This window comes from Cyprinodon tularosa, unplaced genomic scaffold (genome assembly GCF_016077235.1).
Source record: "Cyprinodon tularosa strain WSP-4 unplaced genomic scaffold, ASM1607723v1 ctg92, whole genome shotgun sequence".
Classification (NCBI taxonomy): domain Eukaryota; kingdom Metazoa; phylum Chordata; class Actinopteri; order Cyprinodontiformes; family Cyprinodontidae; genus Cyprinodon; species Cyprinodon tularosa.
Window position 1 is genome coordinate 390205 of NW_024039696.1, and position 20032 is coordinate 410236.

The 20032-nt window shown below is 36.5% G+C and overlaps 2 protein-coding genes across 5 annotated transcripts in view; both read left to right on the forward strand.

Moving 5' to 3' along the window:
* The window catches only part of celsr1a (cadherin EGF LAG seven-pass G-type receptor 1a), a 98055-nt gene extending 96016 nt beyond the window's left edge, over positions 1–2039 (forward strand). The window contains 3 exon segments of the mRNA XM_038274561.1: positions 243–506; positions 584–962; positions 1929–2039. Coding sequence (XP_038130489.1) covers positions 243–506; positions 584–962; positions 1929–1953 — 668 coding nt within the window. The 3' untranslated portion in view covers positions 1954–2039.
* Positions 2040–17411: 15372 nt separating this feature from the next.
* Positions 17412–20032, forward strand: part of gramd4a (GRAM domain containing 4a) — a 45464-nt gene continuing 42843 nt past the window's right edge. For all 4 annotated transcript variants that reach the window (XM_038274539.1, XM_038274541.1, XM_038274540.1 and 1 more), the window contains exon 1: positions 17412–17787. In XM_038274539.1, coding sequence (XP_038130467.1) covers positions 17759–17787 — 29 coding nt within the window. In that variant the 5' untranslated portion in view covers positions 17412–17758. The remainder of the gene's footprint in view (positions 17788–20032) is intronic.

Genomic DNA, 20032 nt, shown 5'->3' on the forward strand with positions numbered 1-20032 from the left:
CAGGACCTCTGCTCTTAGAGCTGCAAAGGAAACAGCTCAATCACCAGTTAATAAATGTTTTGTACACACATGAATCCCTATGATGACATCAACATATTTAATTTAACCTAGCTACTAGCACAGAGAGACACATGAGAGTTAATTTCATTTTTCAACAAAGTTACTGATTTTTCTCCCAGTTTTATTTTAAAAATATATATATAATTTTAACCTTTTCTCTGCATGCCTCCTTTTCCTCATAGGTGATTCAGTTTCCAATCATGTAAGACCTTACTGGCCAACAGGGGGCACCACAGCTAGTGACAGCGAGGACCCAGGTGGGACAGACAGGCTGAGGGTGGAGACAAAGGTGAACGTGGAACAGCATCCGGAAAATAAACTGAACCACATCGGTGAAACGGAGAGGGAAGCTCCCCTGGAGGGAGACAAGGAGATGCCTGGTAACGGCAAAGACCTGGCGCCTCCTGGCCAACCCAACAGCAACCACCAGCCAGAGCAGAGAAAAGGTGAAGTAACGCACCTGTGATGAGAAGTTAAACGACTCAACCTCAAACGCTCTAACCCGGTCGTTCTTCCTATTCAGGTATCCTAAAGAACAAGATCAGCTATCCTCCTCCTCTGAATGACAAGAATATGAAGAACCGTATGAGGGAGAAGCTGAGCGACTACAGCTCCCCCACCATCACCTCTCCCCCACCCATCAACAATAACAACACCTCGGGCCTGCCTCCCTCCTCCGTCAACATCATGAACCCTTCGTCCCGGCCGTCGTCGCAGGCCTCCAACGACAGAGCTCGCCTTGGCAACCACGAGCGCGGATCTCTGGTGAAGCCACCTATCACTCCTCGCCCTCAGATTCCCTCCGGTCCACCACTAGGGGGCATCTATCGGGAAACCAATGGGGGCGTGGCCATGCACTTAAAGACCGGGACAGTGAATGGAGGAAACCACTCCGACTCAGAGTAAGCGATAAATTGCGGCATGCAGCAGCAATTGTTTGACACAGCTTCTTCGCATGACTAATATAGCAGAAGTAGTCATTGTTAAGTTAACACCTTCATTAATTGAGCGATAGGAAGCCTTAATGGGGGAGTGTTGGCCTAGTGGGTTAGAGCAGTGTGCTCGTGCTCTGAGAAGCTTGCAAGTCCCTGGTTCAAATCCCACACTCTACACTCCTGAGCAAAACCCTTAACCCCTGATTGCTCGCCAGGCGCCGCACAATGGCAGCCGACTACTCCGTAAGGGGATGGTTTAAATGTAGAGGTAAATTTCTCCAATGTGAGATCAATAAAGTTTAATAATTCTTATATTATACACCATATAAGGCTGGTAATTTAAGTAAGTGTAATATAATATAGCTTTTTACACATTTCATCACATTATAGCCACAAGCTTCAAAGTATTTTAGAAGTTAATGAGACCGACCAACAGAAAGTAGCACATAATCAGGAAGAGGAATAAAAATGACACATGGTTTTTACAGTTAAGAGAAAATAAAACCTAGAGTGTATTTGTGTTTAAGCCCCTTTTACTCTGAAAAGACCAATGGAAAGAACTTTTCTTTGAAGAATCTCAAAGGACTTTAAGAGAACAAACAAAAAGATCAAGAAAATTGTAGAGACAGCATATTTTGCTTGTATATTTAGGAAAAAACTTGCATTTCTCCTCTAAAATCATGCTTGATTCCAGTGCTTTATAAAATCCCAGTGTAATGCATTGAAGCTTGTGGTTGCACCCTGACATAATGTGAAAATTATAAATATCTTTACCTTAGCATGAAAATTATGCACCCATCCTGCTTAGCTGCTGCACAAGGACCTCCTGCATCCCTGCATCCATTTTTCACCTTGCATGTTCTCCTTTTTCCCTCCTCTCCCTAATTACTGCCTCCCTGCATCCCCTCCCTCTCCTTTCTCCCGGCCCGCCAGTGGCAGTAACGAGACTTCAATCTGACCCGTTAGGGAGTTCGAGACTAGCCCACCCCTGTGAGAGGAGAAGCCTGCAGACGGGACGTGTGCCGAGAAGGGAAGAAAAATAAATCGAAGTGAGATGAAGATGGAGAGAGGGTGAACTTTGGGTGATCTACCCGCCTGTACCCCTCTTTCATGTTTAAGCGTGCAGTATTAATGGCAGACATTAGGAATACCTGGGACACCAGAGATAAGGATATGAGAGAGAATAAAGGGAAAAGTATAAGAGAGAAGACGTGTGCCAAAACCACAACAAAGAACACTTCCAGAATGAATGATCGGAGGATTCTTGAGGACATCTGCCAGAGAAAAGTCTGATGAATGATCCCAAGCTGGTACATTTGTAGTCCAAAGGGATTTAAAAGACTACAATCTCTCCTCAAGGGTCAAACACAAACTGTTATCAACGAACGCCTTTGAGTCCTGTAGTTGGGGGACGCTTGCATCGAGGACTCCAAGGTTTCTAAAGAGCCTCTCAGTGCAGTGTATGTAGAGTGTAATTACGGTGTAGATATTTTGTTTTTTAAGTGAAGAAGAAATAATCTATTTTGTATTTCAGCTGCAGCAGAGAACAAATGTGTACACTTTGAAAATAACATTTTAAAAATGCCTGAAAAATGTTGGGAAGACGACTAGATTGTGCCTTTTACAGTAGGACTGAGGCCTTATTCACTCACACCTTACAGGTTTTCATGGTGGTATGAGAAATCCTGGCTCAATTCACAAGAGAGGAGTGGTTTAAATGTTATTTTTTTAAACAAAGCCTAAATCTGCCATCTGATGGGACCTGCCTGTTTGTTAAATAGTGGACCCTTCTGGTAAGCAAAGTTACAAATTACAAATAAGGCACCTATGGATTCACCTTTATCATTCATTTCATCCTGGCACTGTTGGATCTAATTTATAAATCCGTCATCTCTTAATAGAAACCCAATTTCCCTGTATTTTGCAGCTCAGTACAGCCAGTTTGTTTTACACTGCTGTTGATAAGTGTTTTTTTTGCTTTTGTATGATCTTAAAACACTGGAAAATGTTTTGTAAAATGATGTATATTTATTTTTTCATGTTTTTTAAAGACACTGGAAAAAACCCAACAAAAGACGATTGTGATTAAAAAATTAAAAACAAACTAATGAATTTTCAAGTGTTTGGTTCCTTCTTGTGTCTGCTAAATAAGACATAGCTGGTACAAAGGAAAACAACTGATAAGGATGACTTAGTTTAGCAAAATCTGAGATAAGCCAACATCAGTGTCTGACCATACTAATATGGGTTTGGAAATATAAACAAACTCCTAATGATTGTGGAAACCCCTCCCAGTATACCAACTGTTATGTTTGAATGCTTTTGTTGAGGCAGACGTGAGAACTTTCTGCTTTGCTTCTTTCACTTTGAGTTTTTTGGGTCACAGGTATTTGTCTTTAGGTAGATTTTGTGTTTTTTTGAAAGGGATTCCACACGATGCACATTTTGCTGCGTTATAGTTGTATTCCAGAAGGGATTCAATTCTTTTTTTCCCAAGAAAATGTAAACACAATAACTTAAAATGCAAATATTTAAAGCAAAACAAAAATCTTTTTTTTTTTTACAACTAACTCCAAAATAAATATTTGATCTTAATTTATGATAATTTTTTTCAGTTTTGTGTTATTTGAATCACTAATGTGGATTTTTCATTTTTTTAAAGCATAACTGCATCTTAATTGTTGTCAGAAAATCTGTAACTATCCTCATATTGACTGAAAGTAGATTTAAAAAAATCGATCTCTTTTCTGAGCTCTTTTCTGCAGATAGGTGAATTTCCCCTATCAAGGATTAATAAAGCCTATCTATCTATCTATCTATCTATCTATCTATCTATCTATCTATCTATCTATCTATCTATCTATCTATCTATCTATCTATCTATCTATCTATCTATCTATCTATCTATCTATCTATCTATCTATCTATCTATCTATCTATCTATCTATCTATCTATCTATCTATCTATCTATCTGTTTCTGTCTGTCTGTCTAACCAATCATTTCAATATGTAGGAGACATATTCTTTGCTCTAGATCTATCGATCATTAAATATTGAAGAGTTTTTTAGAGAACTAACTGTTTCAGGTTACACTACAGAATCTTAGTGTGATTAAAATGCAGGCTTTGACTGAAACCTAAAGTTGGAATTGCCAGCGCATTTTAGCCTGTTGTTCTGCTTCAAAACTAAAGTTTGGTCCTGAATCAAGTCAAGAACTGGTGGATTTTTGCATTAGCATCAGCATACTAACAGTGTGACTGTTAGTATGATGTTTATTTTCTGCTGATAACATATAAAGTAAGGGCGCACTACTTCACCATAAAAAGTATCCCTTCTGTCTCATAGATTATAGAATAGTTTCCCAAACATCTTAGGGACAATCAACATGTTTTATAATGCTCTTCTTGGTGTTTTTACCTTGAAACAGTCCTATTCATGACATGGTTCCCAATTTTCTTGTTTCCTTATAGTTAAATCCTAAACCAGCAGTGTTTTAAATGTTTTCTTTTGTTTTTATATATCATCTTTACACTCTTGGAGTAATTTTGCTAGGCCAGTCAATTTAATGATAATTTCTCTCAGTAATTCTCTGGATTTTTAAAGCCTTTAGAAATGGATTTGTAACTATTTCCAGATTGATGATGGTGTGCTGCCTTTTCACATCTTTCAGCCTACTTCAAGTCATCAAACCTGAAGTGTGGTAAATTGTGATAAATGCATCCTTTCACATGGGAAAAATAACCTTTGGAGAAAGAGCTAGATTGGTCTGGATCGGAAAACTAAAGGTTCCTTAAAGAAGATTTTTCACTAAATTATACCAGGTGAAACTAAAATTTGAGTTCTGGATTTAACATTTTGATGGACAAAAAAGTTTTTTTTTAATCTGAAATGCAAAATGTTTATATATTTTTTACAATTTTGGTACAATCGCCGCTTAAGGTGGGTTACTCTATGAGCTAAAGGCATGTTCCAGAGTATGACATTTAACGATTAATCGATTATTAACTTAGTTGACGATTATTTCAATAATTGATTAGTCACGATCAATCCGATTAATAGTTTCAGCTCCTATACTGCTATATATATATATATATATATATATATATATATATATATATATATATATATATATATATATATATATATATATATATATATATAAGCTGTCTGGTCTCACATTGGTACCATTTTAGTTTCTCTGGAGTGTGGAAGCTGTGTTCTGGTCTGGAGCTCCAAAACTGAAGGGCTTAGTAGATAACCGGGAAACAGATGGCACCATCACATTTCACTAGCTGGTTAGGAGTTTAGTTGCTTTGCCTACTGAAGTCGGTCCTCGTCTTTGTTGTCAAAGACAATAACAAGTCTTAATAGAGATACTGTGTCAAAATATGTGGTTAGATGAGTTGCTGTAGACTTGAAACTTGAAAGCTATATAAGCATGTATTTTCGTACCCGTATTAAATTTCACAAACTTCCTTGACACCGGAGACACTGTAGACAGGTTATTGAACTGACACTGTTGTTTTCTTTATCTGTGCCCCATCACAGCCAAACTAACTGAATTATTCACCTGCAGCAGAGCTACAGTTGCTACTCTGGGTTGAGTTCAGTGCAGATCAAGCCTACAAGGTCGTTGACTGTACAGGCCTGCCATCTACTGGTAAGAAGAAGCCCACTCAAGACTATATTCTAATTAAATAAGTCATTGGGTGTGCCTTCTAGGATTTTTTGGCACATACTGTTTCCTTGACAGTTGCCATAATGGAAATAGGAGGGCAAAGAATAAGAAGGCATGCAGGAAACAGTCCCAGGTACATTGTTAGTTTGATGCTGTCCTTTTTTTGTACATCTCTGGTGTTGATGCTATTTTTCACATATTAATTACTGTAAAAATGTCCGCAGCTGTTATTCTTTTTCTAAATCCTCCAGATACAGAGTATTTACATTGTAAAACACTGCACAGTATAATATTCTATTTGTTTTATTTTCCTATCTGGTATTTTTATAAACTTTTCTAAGATGCACATTGTGTGACCACTTTTACTATAAACAATTGCTGCTGCAACACTACAATTCCCCCTATTTAGCTGGAACTAGAACTGCTGTGCTCAGGTCTTACAACCTCAGTATCTGGTTTACTTATATAATACTTACATAAGGTAAAAAATATCTATGTTTATTTCAGTATGAAAGGCAGCTGTCCCATAAACCTGGATTTACCTGTAACAGCCTCATCTGTTCTTATTTGATAAGGAAATGTTGTAGGCTGACACAGCTGTGCTCAGGCTATGTATGTGGAAAGGTTCACAGTTACCTCCAAGTTTACAGTGATGTTTCATGCATGGGCATTACCCAGGGGAAGGCCCTTCTTTATGCTGCTCCCTTGAACAATCAGAGTGCACATGAATGCCTGGGCTGCACAAAATGCAGAGCAGTGCAATGCAGTAATTAAGCTGAAACAATTAATCAAATTAATCTTGATCAATCGATTATTGAAATAATTTTCAACTAATTTAGTAATCGATTAATCGTTAACTGGAGTGTAGAGACTCAAAAACATCCCTTTAGCTGACAGAGCAACCAACCTTGAGAAGCAATTACAAAAAATTGTAGAAGAAAATATGTAAATATTTTGCATTTAAGATATAAAAATCTTTTTTTTTTTTTTCATCAATATGCTCTACCCAGAACTCCTCAAGTGGAAAAGTTTTATTTTCACCTGGTTTCATTTCGTAAAAAGTCTTCTTTAAGGTAGCTTCGGCTATACGATTATTAATTTAAAAAATAATTGACAGATTTATTGATTTGCAACATAATAGTTAGTTGCAGCCTTAGCAGTTGTGCTCAAATCACATAAAATATGTAGATTCTTTGCACCAAAGACATTCCCGAAATGCACAAATACTTTCAAATCACAACTGGTATATATGTTATATGGCTTTTTGAGATTATATGCCCTCCTTTAACCCTATTGCCCAGGGCAACGGCCAATATGGATCAAAATCACAAACCGCCCCTCATTTAAAGATTTTTTTAGTTTTATTGGGGTTCATCTACTATCAAGCATTTTTGTTTTTATTATTTTTTTATTATCATTAATTTATTTGGCACGCACAGTTAAAAATTAAAAAGCAATGATCAGAACATAATGAGGAACATCAAAAAAGGTGCAAGGAGGTCAAGAAACTCCAAGGGCCTCAAAGAGTCTGCCTTAATATTCAATTAGCTTAACTTAGTTACATTTTATTGTGATATATCACAAACAAAACTAAGTTAACAGATCAGCATATTAGGCTTTTAAACAAAAACTTTAATATGAATGTAAACTGTGGAACAGGACAGGAAAAATTCTTTAACTTATTATGTTTCAGATGTTTTGTGATACGTTTTTGGGAAAGAACAAGTGCACAGTTTAAGTTAAAGAAAGTATTAAATTATTAAAGTAACAAATACTTTATGCATTTGGTGAGAGGTCAAAGAAATGAGGAGGAAGCTGGTTGAAGAGTATAGTTCCTGTGAAGTGAAGAGTAACTTAAGAAAGGTCTCCTGGAAAGCAGCTACCTGTTCTTCCACCATTGCAGGGTCTTTATCTGTCCAGTTTTCCTCACTCCTTTTCCACAGCAGTGTTTTTAGCCCTGTAATCACACCATCCTTTCTAGAGAACTGTTCCAGCTCTGCTACTCTGTTTTTAACATTGATAATCCTTTTCTGCATTGAGCAGTTTTAGGGTTTTCATTTCCACCATTAGGTCCATTATCTTATCCGAATGGTCAGTTAGTCTTTCAACATTGACATGCAAGATTTCCAGTGGTTTCTTAATATCCTCTACTTCCTTTAATTTTGTTTTCAATAATAATATTTCACTTAGTAGGATTCAGAAGTGCTGTCTGATTCTTCCGAGGTTAAATCCGAAGCTCCGTGTGTCAGGACTCAAAACGCTGGACCCAGAATTCAGGCAGACAGACTGAAGGGATTTTGAAAAACCGTTTATTCATTGCTGAGAGTTCTGTATCTCGTCAAATAGGACTAGATGGCTTGAACCTCCATTGAGGGATAATCACGGGTTAGTGACCATGTAACTCTGACGGGGAACGATAGCCAGCATGTGAGTCAGTAACATGGTTATTAAGTTCAGAGGAAGGAGAGGAATCCAGCTGGAAGATTTTCCACCACATGCAGTGGAAGCCGCCCAGAGAGTTCCAGCAGTTGAAGCCAAAGGTGCTGCAGAGCAGACCGACGAGCAGAAGCCAGCTGATGAGGAAGAGCAGAATTATCTGGAAGAAAAATCCTAAGCTGGTGTCGATGAGGAAGCAGAAGTCCAGGCCAGAAGATCAGAGATCAGAGGAGGTAATCCAAGATTGGTTCAGGAGACAGAGCCGAATCCAATGGAAGTTTGAGGACAGGTCAGGCAAACAGATCAGAACAGGGGAAGGCAAACTCAGAAATCCAGGAGCAGAAACTAGTCAGGATCAGGTAATCAGATAAAACACAGTGAGGTATGGCTCAAATAATCTGGAACTGATGGCTGTGAATAAACAGTTTAAATAGGAACTTGAACAGGTGGGTCTAATAAGTGAGAATGAAAAATGGGTGGAGCTAGACAGGTGGATGAAATAAACCAATAATCCATTCATCAGTGCCAAAATTATGACACCATGTGCTTCTGTTGGGATGGATTCCCTTGTTTTTCCCCCCAGAAAATGTATACACAATAACTCAAAATGACAAAGAGCTATGCCACTAAAAACAAAACAAAAAAAAAGCGACACATTGATATTTATTTCTATATGTACATACCCTTCCATTAAAGACAAAAAAAAGAATTTCCCAGTAAAATAAATTAAAACTGACCAAGTTAATAATTAATAAAAATTATCAAAAATGGATGAACTACAAAGAATGTCTGACATCAACTCTTCTATGTTAATGTAAAAAGCCTTCCTGGCTAAAATGGAAGCATAATGGCAGCTGGCTCATTGCTGGCTGTAGGTGGGGGTGGCACAAGCGAAGGGGAGGAACTTTGGACAACAGCTTTGGGAGAAAAATGGCAGCAAGAAATCACCAAGTACGTATGAAATTCTGCAAGAAGTACAAGGACCGAAGAAAAAAAAGTGTTTGTAGAGTAACATTCTTCAACTTATGCTTCAGATTTTTGTGATACGTGTTTGTGAAAGAACAAGTGAACAGTTTAACTTTTTTTTTTTTTTTTTACAGATTTTTGACTTGGAAATCATGATCCTTTCAAGAGTTTTATCACTCCTGAAAAGAAGGAACAAGAAGTCAGGGTCAGTGCAAAGAGTTGCTGAGATAAGAACTGGTGGCTCAGTTTGGTGGCGTGGGAACATCCCTGCACAAAGGCCACAGTCCTTGACGTGGATAACCCCGGTTACGTCCATGCTCTCTGACCATTTGCCTCATGTCTTTTCCTAGTATCTCCACCTCCTTTCCTGTCAAATCATAGTTTAATAAAGGGCATCAGTGACAGTTAAATCTACAAATGTAAGATGTCTTGCTATTTGCCATTATATTATAATACTTTTTTAAAAAGAAGAATAATTCCAGCGATATAGGACATAATTATAATATATTGACTTTTTTATTTTAACTGTTGTTAAGATGGCATTTAGAAACATAAAACAGGAGTTTAAAAGTTAGAGCTAATTACTCAACATTTTCCATGATAGAAGACGGTTCCTCTGACAAAACACAGAAATTCCAACTTCTATCAAGCTTTTTCTTTCTTTAAACTTTGGCTCTCCTAATTTTCTCTCTTAAGTTTCTACAATAAAAAAATTTATACCTAATTCCCAGACAGGAGAATATTTTTCGAAACCGTCCTGTAGATCTTTTATCCAAAAAGGGTTGTAAATCAACATGTTTGCCAGATAAGGCTGAGGGGTTTAGGCAAATTGGGAAACCCGCGATTATTTTGCACCTCTGCATATTAATCTAACAAGTATCCTGTTATCTTTAAAGTACCAGTCCATATTTATAAATGATCAGACTTACATAACATTGGTAGTGTTGCTAGGAAAGAAAATAAAAATATTCTCAAATGTTACAAAAGCTCTAACACTGAAAAAAGCCTCAGTTTTTTTTCTTCTGCATCAAATCTCAGATTTGTTTTAACTGCTATGTAAAGTAGATTTTTTTATACCTTATTTATGTTTTTTCAATCAAAAGCGAAATACAAGATGTCTGAATTTTATCAGCCGCCTTATCAATGTGGGATTTGTTTCAGTAGCCTCGTCATCCATCCTTCCCTTCCTCTTCCTCTTCCTCCCAACTGTTCTATAATTGACTCTGGGGGCTCTGGCAGTTGCGTAAGACATGCGTGGTTGTGCAACCTGCCAGAAAATGCTGCTTTAGGATTAAGAGGTTTATTACTGAGTTTGTAAATGAGCACAGAGGCGGGATTTAGGAAAAACCTGGACAGCAGCAGTAGTTTCTATCTGTGAAGGAGTTAGATAAATCCAGTCTTAAAGCATTATAGCCCCTGTTTATTATTCAATCCTGTTTTATGTCTAATTTATTTTGGGTTGTAGATATTAAAGCGCTCCTGAAAATTATAGTCATGGGATGGATGATCGGATTCAGTTATGTTTCAGAAAAATGATATCTTAAAACCTGAATTCAAAGGTTTTCTATTGAACAAGGATTTCCCCTAGTTTTAACAAAACCATTCAATGCTATTCATTTCAGTTTAATTAAATAGTGCCAATTCACAACACATGTCATCTCAAGAGATTTTACAATTCAACCAGATAATACAGTCAAACTGATTCAACATTTTCTATCTAAGGAAAACCAGCTGATTGCATCGACTCATTGACTTGAATGCAATCCCTCACACTAAGCATGCTTGTAGCGACAGTGGAGAGGAAAACTCCCTTTTAACAGAAAGAATCCTCCAGCAGAACCAGGCGTAGGAGAACGGCCATCTGACGAGGCCCACTGGGGTTCAGAGAGACAGAAGCAGACATACAGAAAGAAGCAGAGATACAAAAGGCAACTGTCAACCAGCAGTCAGGCAGACGAGCTGACAACTACATAACAAGAAATCATTGGAGATTTATGATGGATTCATAGGGGATGAAAAACTTTAGAAGTAACTCTGTTCTGTATGAAAAATAAATCTTAACTTATCTTACTATAAGAATCAGTTTTCTGTCAAGACCACCTAGTCTCTAGTGCTTTAATTAAATCCCTAAAGTTATTCTAATGAAATAAATACATTAGGTTTTGTGTGCCGCTAATATGCATTTTTTTATGTAAAGCTGTACTATGGTCCCACACTGTCATTATAAATCACACTCAGGTCTGGTCCTTTCTTTTTTAGCCATTTTGTTAAAGAATTCTTTTGGCTGCTTAAGGTTTAGTTCTGGATTTGAGATGCTTGACTTAACAACAAAATATTACTCTTCAATCGCCATGCTTGTTAGTGGAACTGAGTTTGTTTTACATATAATATAAGAATATAGAAACAAAGAGTCCTGCAAAAAAAGACAAGAAACACATTGCATCAATAGGCAGAATATCAAACTTTACAAAAATAGAAACAAAAACCGGCAATTTTAAAGAAATTAGAAGCAAAAAAAAATTAAGGATAAAAAAAGTCTGAACAAAGCGGTAGACACGAATGAGAAAAACAACTCTGAAAAAAACATCTTTTGATTTTGAGATGGAGCTCTTGGGCTTTTGCAAATTCTTTCAGAATTGCACGATTTGACCTTTGGAGTGGATTTCCTGGAGCATTATAAATGTTTCCTTTAGAGCTTAAACTATTTCTCCCTGCAAAATGTTTTTCATTTAACTAGAAATAGGTGTAAAATCCTTTGAAGGTAGATTAATTTGCAATTATGATCTCTAATGGGTCCCTGTTGGTGTCTTTCCTGCTTTATTGTCACTAACATGACGACCAAACTAAGAATGTTAAAGAAAATGGTTAATTTTATTTTACTACAGCTGACCTTTAAAACCAGATCCTTTCAGGGTCAAAGTACAGAAAACATTTCCCTGATTTGGATGTGACCTTGCTCTGTAGCTTTTTTTAACAAACAGCTTTCAGACAAGCGTTTATCATTATTGCATTATCCAGCAGTAATGACGCTATATGTAAAGTATTGCAGCTGCAGAACAGATAGAGGAAAACTCACACTTAACTCTGGTGATTGTTACTGAGCTCATTGGTACTCTTACAGCAGACCTTTGCTTTCCTCCTCCTAATCTCTGGCTTGATCTCAGGGGTCAGAGGTCAGTTGACTCCTGTTTCTCCTTCTTTGACTCTCCTCTTTGTCAAAGCGCCACATCCTGCTGGCCTCAAAACACCAACGTGTGTCTTATTCACGCCTTTTCTATGTACTTAGTACTTGGTATTGCTTTGGAGGCGAGACATCGATGTTAGATTCTGCTGCCTGAACAAAACACAAATCATACAAGATGCGAATGTTGGTGTGAAAAAAAAGCAGCTGATGAAAACGAGGAGGCTACATTTGTAACCATAAAAACGACTCATTGGATTAACTTAATTTAATTGATGGCAGTTTTTCCATCCAATACATTTTTGCTTGCTTAACCAAATCAACATTAATCTGTATGGTGTAATTTCAGTGAGTCCGTTTAACGCATTTTTTTTTTTTTTTTCGTTTAAAAGAAAATTGATTTTGATATGTTTGTGTTATGGTTCTCCCCTTTTGGGGAGTTTTCAGTTATTAATTACTCTGTTTTGCTGATCTTTGGTTTATTTTCCATTATATTCAAGCAGTATTCAGTTACTCTGTTGCCTCCTTGTGCTTGTTTCCTTTCCCCTTGGCTTCCTTCTAGTTAGTTCCACTATCACCTGCTCCATAATCAGCTCATTAGCCCATCCTTTGTTCTGTTCCCCTTATATACTCCACCTCTGCAGTCACTCAGTGCTGGTTCCTTGTTTTAGTGTAGTTGCTTTTAGTTGCTTCCTCATCTCTGGCCCAGCACATGATTATTTGTTTCTTTGTATTTTTGTATTTTGTCTCAGTTACTCATTAAATTTACAAGATTCACGTCAGCCTCCTGGTCTCTGCTTATGGGTCCTCAACCAACCAACCTAAACCGTGACAGTTTGATTGGTTCAACTTAATAAAATCAAATTCTGTTGACATATATTTGTGCCTGCAATGAATTAAGTTATGTTCAACTACCTCATAGCATTTAGGTAACCCAATGACAGATTAATTGGTTTTATCAACTCAATTGTATTTACTTTAAGAGCAAAAACTGTTTTTTTTTTAACAAACATGCATGCATGTCACATCGTCAAAATTATTTAGCTGCCTGTGATAATGGATCTTGGCCTCAAGATAACTTATGGTTTAATCTGTGTGGAATTGGCCATAAACTAGCTCAGAACCTCCAGGACCCAAGCGCAATGCTCTAACCACTAGGCCACCACTCCCTGGTGTTACCTATTGGCAGGTAATTCTACATCTAACTCTTTTAGATGTAGAATTACCTGCCATACTGACTCGTTCTCTGGGAAAAGTGGTCCGACAATTAAAGGAAGTAATCAAGAGCATTGCAAAGTAACCTCAAATTCTTGAGTTCACTTAAAAGACTCACAAGATTAAACTTTTAGTGAACTCAAGAATTTTACGTTACTTTGCATCATACATTAAATATTCAAACATATTGTGTAATATCAGTTAAATATTCCTAAATAAATTAAACCATTTACTTTAAGTATTATGAATGGTAAGAAATTGGGTCACCTTAAAGAGGGGGTTGAATATTTTTTTTGGGTGTAGATGTTGGTATTTGTTAAAAATGTGGTAAATTAAAGTGAAAATCTGGAGCAACATAACAGGCCCTCTACAGCCACTACATGAAGGCAATATAATTCATTAGTGGCAATTTAGTTATAGGTTTTTTTGTAGCATAACTAGTTTGGATGTCATACAGTCTTGAAAAAGGCATTTTCTTATGGTCAGTTTCCATGTGCTCTTGATTCATTTTACAGCAAGGGAGGATTATGTAGATGTGTTTTGTATCACATAATATATGGCAATTTTGGAAGATTAAAACGTTTAAAGTGTCTTTATTGTTCCACAGTTAAAATAACACTTCTAAAAGTGTTTAATAGTAAACACTGTGACAGAGTTGAAACAACACTCCTAATTTTTATTTTTATCACATATTAGGGTTGAATTTGTCTAACACTAGTGCATAGTGCAAAAAGTTACCACTGGGGTTAATTGTTCACACTCAGGTGGTGGCAAGTTACTTTGTAGCCATAGTTGCACTGGGGCAGAAACAGGGACTTTGATCTAATAGGTAACACCAGGAAGTGGTGTCCTAGTGGTTAGAGCACTGCGCTTGGGTCCAGGAGGTCCTGATCTCAAGTCCCACTCACTCCTCCAAGCTGCCACTCTGGGTCCCTGAGCAAGACCCTCAACCCTAAGCTGCTGCACAATAGCAGCTGACTGGTCCTTAGTCCAGAGATTTTATTTCATTGCTCTATACTAACAATAAAGCTGATTTCTATTCTATTCTACCATCAGCAGGCAGGGTGAGAGAAGCATCTTGCCCAGTTGATAAAACTGGTGACCCTTCAGTTGTTAATTTTCTTCTCCCTACAGCACTGTCGCCCCACGGCAAAAAAAAAAAAAAAAAGTAGCATTAACTACAGAGTATATTGAATAGATTCTAAAACAGAAGCACAACTTAGAAGTCTACTGTTGTTGTTTGCACACCCATTTTAATAGAGAAGTGAGGTCCACTTGCTTCACCTGGCTCACAGAGCTAGTCTGACTTTCAGTGGCTGTCCAGTTCCACATATAACATGGGTATAATACCAACACTGGAAATCTAACACATTTTATTTTTGTGTAGGAGTATTTTTTTGGCCCAAATCTATTTGCATAACAGAGGTAGTGCAGATGCTGCACTGACCTTGATAAATGGAGTCTGCTAACATCTGTAGCAGCCTGGGATTAATGCCAGGTTATTATTAATTGATTGTAGTTCAGCTTTGTCAAAGGCTCTGTGATATAATAGCGACATTATTCATTTGGTAAAAGCGAGTTCTTAACAGATCGAGCACAGAGAGTGCAATGAGGGTACATTGCCTCTGATACTTACTGGTAACCACGGGTAAGTGTTATTACTCCTGTTTTGTTCTCCTTTTTTTGATTTAGGAACCAAAAATTCATATTTCCACCTGTATAAGTGCACAAATGACACGCTGTTTGTTAGTCCTATGTATTTTCTTTTTAGATTTTTGCAAATGTAATCACAAATATGAAGCTAAGAAATGACATTTACATAAGTATTCACAGCCTTTTTTATTAAGCTTAAAATTGACCTTAGGCGCATACTGTTTACATGTTTCAACAGCATAAATACATTTCAACTTAGGTAAAATCAGAATGGACATGACTGGGAAAGACACCATCCATAAAGTGAAACGATGTAGACCTTCAAGACAGGATTGTCTCAAGGCACAAATCAGGTCCCAATTAGGCCTCTTCGTTCAGAGGACATTTTGAACCAACCAGACCACCTAAAAGATGTTCAGACCATGAGAAAAAAATAAACATATATCTGGTCTGATAACACAAACAATAAACTCTTTGGTGCAAAATCCACATTTGGAGAAAACCAAGCACTGCAGGGTGATGCCATTCCTGCAGCAAAGCATGGTGGTGGCAGCATCATCCTATGGGGGATGTTTTTCAGCAGCAGGGACTGCCAAACCAGTCAGGATAGAGAGGAAGATGAATGCAGCAATAAACACAGAAATCCTGGATTAAAAAAAAAAAAAATGCCCCAGCACATTCTTAACCTCGGATTGCTGCAATGACCCAAAACACACAGCCAAGATCTCAGCGTAGAGGCATTACAGAACATCCTGTTGCATCAAGAAATGTGGATGCTGGAAATGCTTTCCTGTAGTCCTCATGTCCAAAACAAATTAAAATGCAATGTTTTGACAATTGAGAAAGAAAATAAAGGTTTGGAAAATCTCAATCTGTGGGTTATGGCCTTTCTAATTATTGCAAATCAATAATTAGAGACACTGGTTTAAGTAAGTATGATGATCCTTGTAACTAAATGAACTCACTGTGAAAAAACAGTGGTAATGTGAAATGATGATCAATGGTTTCTAATGAAAATACTCTATTACCAAAAGATGCATAGACCAATTTGAAGGGAAATCCACATATCATTTATAAGGGAGCTATGCAATGGTGGGAGACATACATTAGGGGTGGAAAAAGAAAAAAAGTATATAGATAAAAAAATATAAAGTCAACACTTAGGTTTAGTTTTTGAGAATAACGCAAAACTTACAAAGGAAAACACTAATATTTGAAAAAGATATTTATTTAAAAAATATTAAATATTTTATGGATGATTTTACGCCCTGTCCATATTATTACACCACAATGTCCTGATAGATGTTAACTTTATTTTATTCTTTCTATCTCACTGATCCCCTATATATTTTACCCCCTCTGTGTGACTAGTTTTTCCTGTGTTTTTTATATTTATCTCGCCCCTAATATTTCCCCCTAATTATGCCCCCTGGGTTCCTTTCTTTTTTCAATTTTTTTAATCTAGGATTTTTTATTCTCCCCCTAATACTTTTACAGCATTTTTCCTAGCTAATATTCTTCCCCACCTTCTCCGCTTGGAGGCTCTGTAATAATTAATAGATTAATATTTAAATTTTTATTTGTATATGTTTGATCACTTTTTTTTCTCTGCCATCTTATCCACTGTGGAGTACCAACTCTGTCATATCTAAAAATAAATACAAAAATAATAAAATGCTCAATAAATAAATAAGAATTAAATTGCCCCCAAAAATACAATAAACAAATAAATGTAGGTAGAAATTAAATTACACAGTGAGATATAAATGTGTATATCTCTTTTAATTCACTTCTTTATTTATTTGCCTTTGTAATAATTACCTTATATATTTATTGTGTGTTATAATCTTCAATTTTATTTATTTATTACTTATATTTTTAAGTATTTATGTAAGTGCATGATATAATATTTTTTCTGTTTTATTCTGCCTTTGTATTTTTTTTACCCTTTTTATTTCTTCAACGCTATTTATTTCTTCTGTCGTTTTTACATTTCTGTATGCATTTCTGCTTCATTATGCAAATTAGGAGGGCTGGGTCTGAGCATTTATTTGTTTACATATTATTTTTTGAGGCAACTAATCGAATGCTTATTTATTTATTGAGAATTCATTTATTTCTGTATTTATATTTAGATATGGCACTTAACACATAATAAAAGCGGCCACGGGGAGGCGGTAGAGAGCACCCCCCCCAAAAAAAAGCACACACATCCTGTCGTCACGGGAGCGCCAGTAAATCGGCTGCGGCCCCTTTAAGAAAATCTCCCCACTTGTTTCGGTGATATCAACCAGAAGAAGAAGAAACAGGGCACGGCTTGTCTCTTTATAGCGGGTTATAACGGCACTGTCCGAGAACGACGCAACTGGTATTTTTTTTCTCCTTTTCTAAACATTATTTGCGTTTTCTCCTGTTATAATGACGAGGCTGCCCGCTGTCTAACGATAACCCCCGGGGAGGATACAGTCGTTTTGACGGTGCTGAGCGGAGAGCGGCGGCGGACATTGCAGGGATGGAGGGACCTGGAAAGCAGACGTCGTAGTGAGGAAGGCGGGCAGACAGATAGACGCTAATTTGAGAAGCAGCAGGTGTACGGAAGGATAAAAGCAGCACCGGAGGGATCCTCAGTGTTCATGAAACTTTGCTACGATTTACGTGCTGGGTAAGAACCTTTCTTTTTTATTTTACCTCTCTGCGACACCACAGAATAAAAAATAAATTAAAAAAAGCTTATTTTTATATTCATATCCGCCTTTTTTGGCCCGTCGCCTCTTCTTCACGGCTTTCATATTTACGAGCTGTTATATATAGACATATTATTTTATATTCCATTTTATGTTGTCGAATAAATAAAAGCAGATTAGCTTCGCAGCTAAAAATAAAAATGCTACCTTCCTATTTAACAGGTAAATCGAGCTAGCTAACATTTTTAGCTAGCCCTCCAGGGACGACTTAACGGCTCCAGGAATGACAATAACCTTGAGAAAGTATGATTTTCGTTTTTATCACTTAAAAGCAACAGGCTTTATTTAATTTATTTGAAATTTATAGATAAGTCGGCATAAATATCTAATGTGTGCAGTCAATCTTACAATCAACAGTCGTATAAGAATGAAACCATGATGAGATTTTCCTCAGACACCTGTTAAAAATCCACATCACACACATATATAAATAAAAAAATGCTTATATAACAAAGAATGAGCAACCTTTAATATAAACAAAGTAGCATATAATATTAGTCTTTAATTTTAATATAATAAAGCTCCCTGAAAAGGGCCTAATGTGTTTGTTGGTGTGGCTAAAATAAAGTTGTTTTTTATCCAAAAAGATTTAAGCAGCAAAACATAACTTTATTCCTTTTAGTTTAAGTTGTTTTGCTCTTCGCCGTTTAAAAAAACAACAACAAAAAGTAGTGTTTTTCATGTCCTGGATGCCTGAGAACTTTCTTAAATGTGAGAATAATGCACCGCTTTTCATTTATTTAGCAATTATATGCCCGTTCATCAAATTTTGATCAAGTTTTTTGGTAATGAATTCAAATCTGCAATATTTCCAAGGTGTCTGCACCCATGTGAAAACTTTACCACCCTAAAGGGTTTCCTCTATACTCTGAATACAGACCTATGAATCAAGAGTCGGATAAGAATGAAAAAAACATAATGATGAGCAACAAAGAATGATCAACCTTTAATCTAAACAAAGTGGCATATAATTGTAGTCTGCTTGTTTATTGTTTCATTTTAATATAATACAGCTCCCTGAAAAGGGCCCAATGTGTTTGTTATTGTGGCTAAAGTAAAGTTTTTGATTTTATCCAAAAAGGTTTAAGCAGCAAAACATAACTATATTCCTTGTAGTTTCAGTTGTTTTGCTCTTTGTCTTGCTCTTCGCTGGTTGAAAAAAGAAAAACAACAAAAAGTAGTATTTTTCATGTCCTGGATAACTGAGAACTTTCTTAATTGCAATAATAATGCATCACTTTTCATTTATTTAGCAATTATATGTGGCTCATCAAATTTTAATCAAGTTTTTTGGTAATGACTTAAAATCTGAAATATTTCCAAGGTGTCTGCACCTATATGCAAACTTTACCACCCTAAAGGGTTTCCTCTATACTCTGAATAAAGACCTATGAATCAAGAGTCGTATAAGAATGAAACCATAATGAGATTTTCCTCAGATACCTGTTAGAAATCCACATCAAACACAGTTATAAATAAATAAAAAAATCTTATATAACAAAGAATTAGCAACCTTTAATATGAACAAAGTGGCATATAATTGTAGTCTACTTGTTTATTGTGTAATTTTAATATAATACACCTCCCTAAAAAGGGTCTAATGTGTTTGTTGGTGTGGCTGAAATAAAGTTAGTTTTTTGTTTTTGTCCAAAAAGGTTTAAGCAGCAAAACATAACTTAATTGCTTGTAGTTTCGATTGCTTTGCTCTTTGCCGTTTAAAAACAACAACAAAAAGTAGTATTTTTCATGTCCTGGAAGCCTAAGAACTTAAATTGTGAGAATTATGCATCACTTTCCATTTATTTAGCAATTATATGCCCGTTCATCAAATTTTATTCAAGTTTTTCTGGTAATGTCCTAAAATTTGGAATATTTCCTATGTGTCTGCACCCATATGCAAACTTTACCACCCTAAAGGGTTTCCTATTTACTCTAGATGCAGACCTATGAAACACATTAAAGTTGCTTTTTTGTTTTCTCATATCACCTACCCTTTCCAATAATCATATCCGGTGTAGCATTTCAAAGTGCACGACCCACACAGTTATCTTTGTGATTGGACTCCACCTGCTACTTAATCTGGAGGAAGCCTTTCAGGGAAAGCATACAAACACGATTTCAATCAACTTTCTGCTCAAGCCAAACAATTAAACTGTAAACACT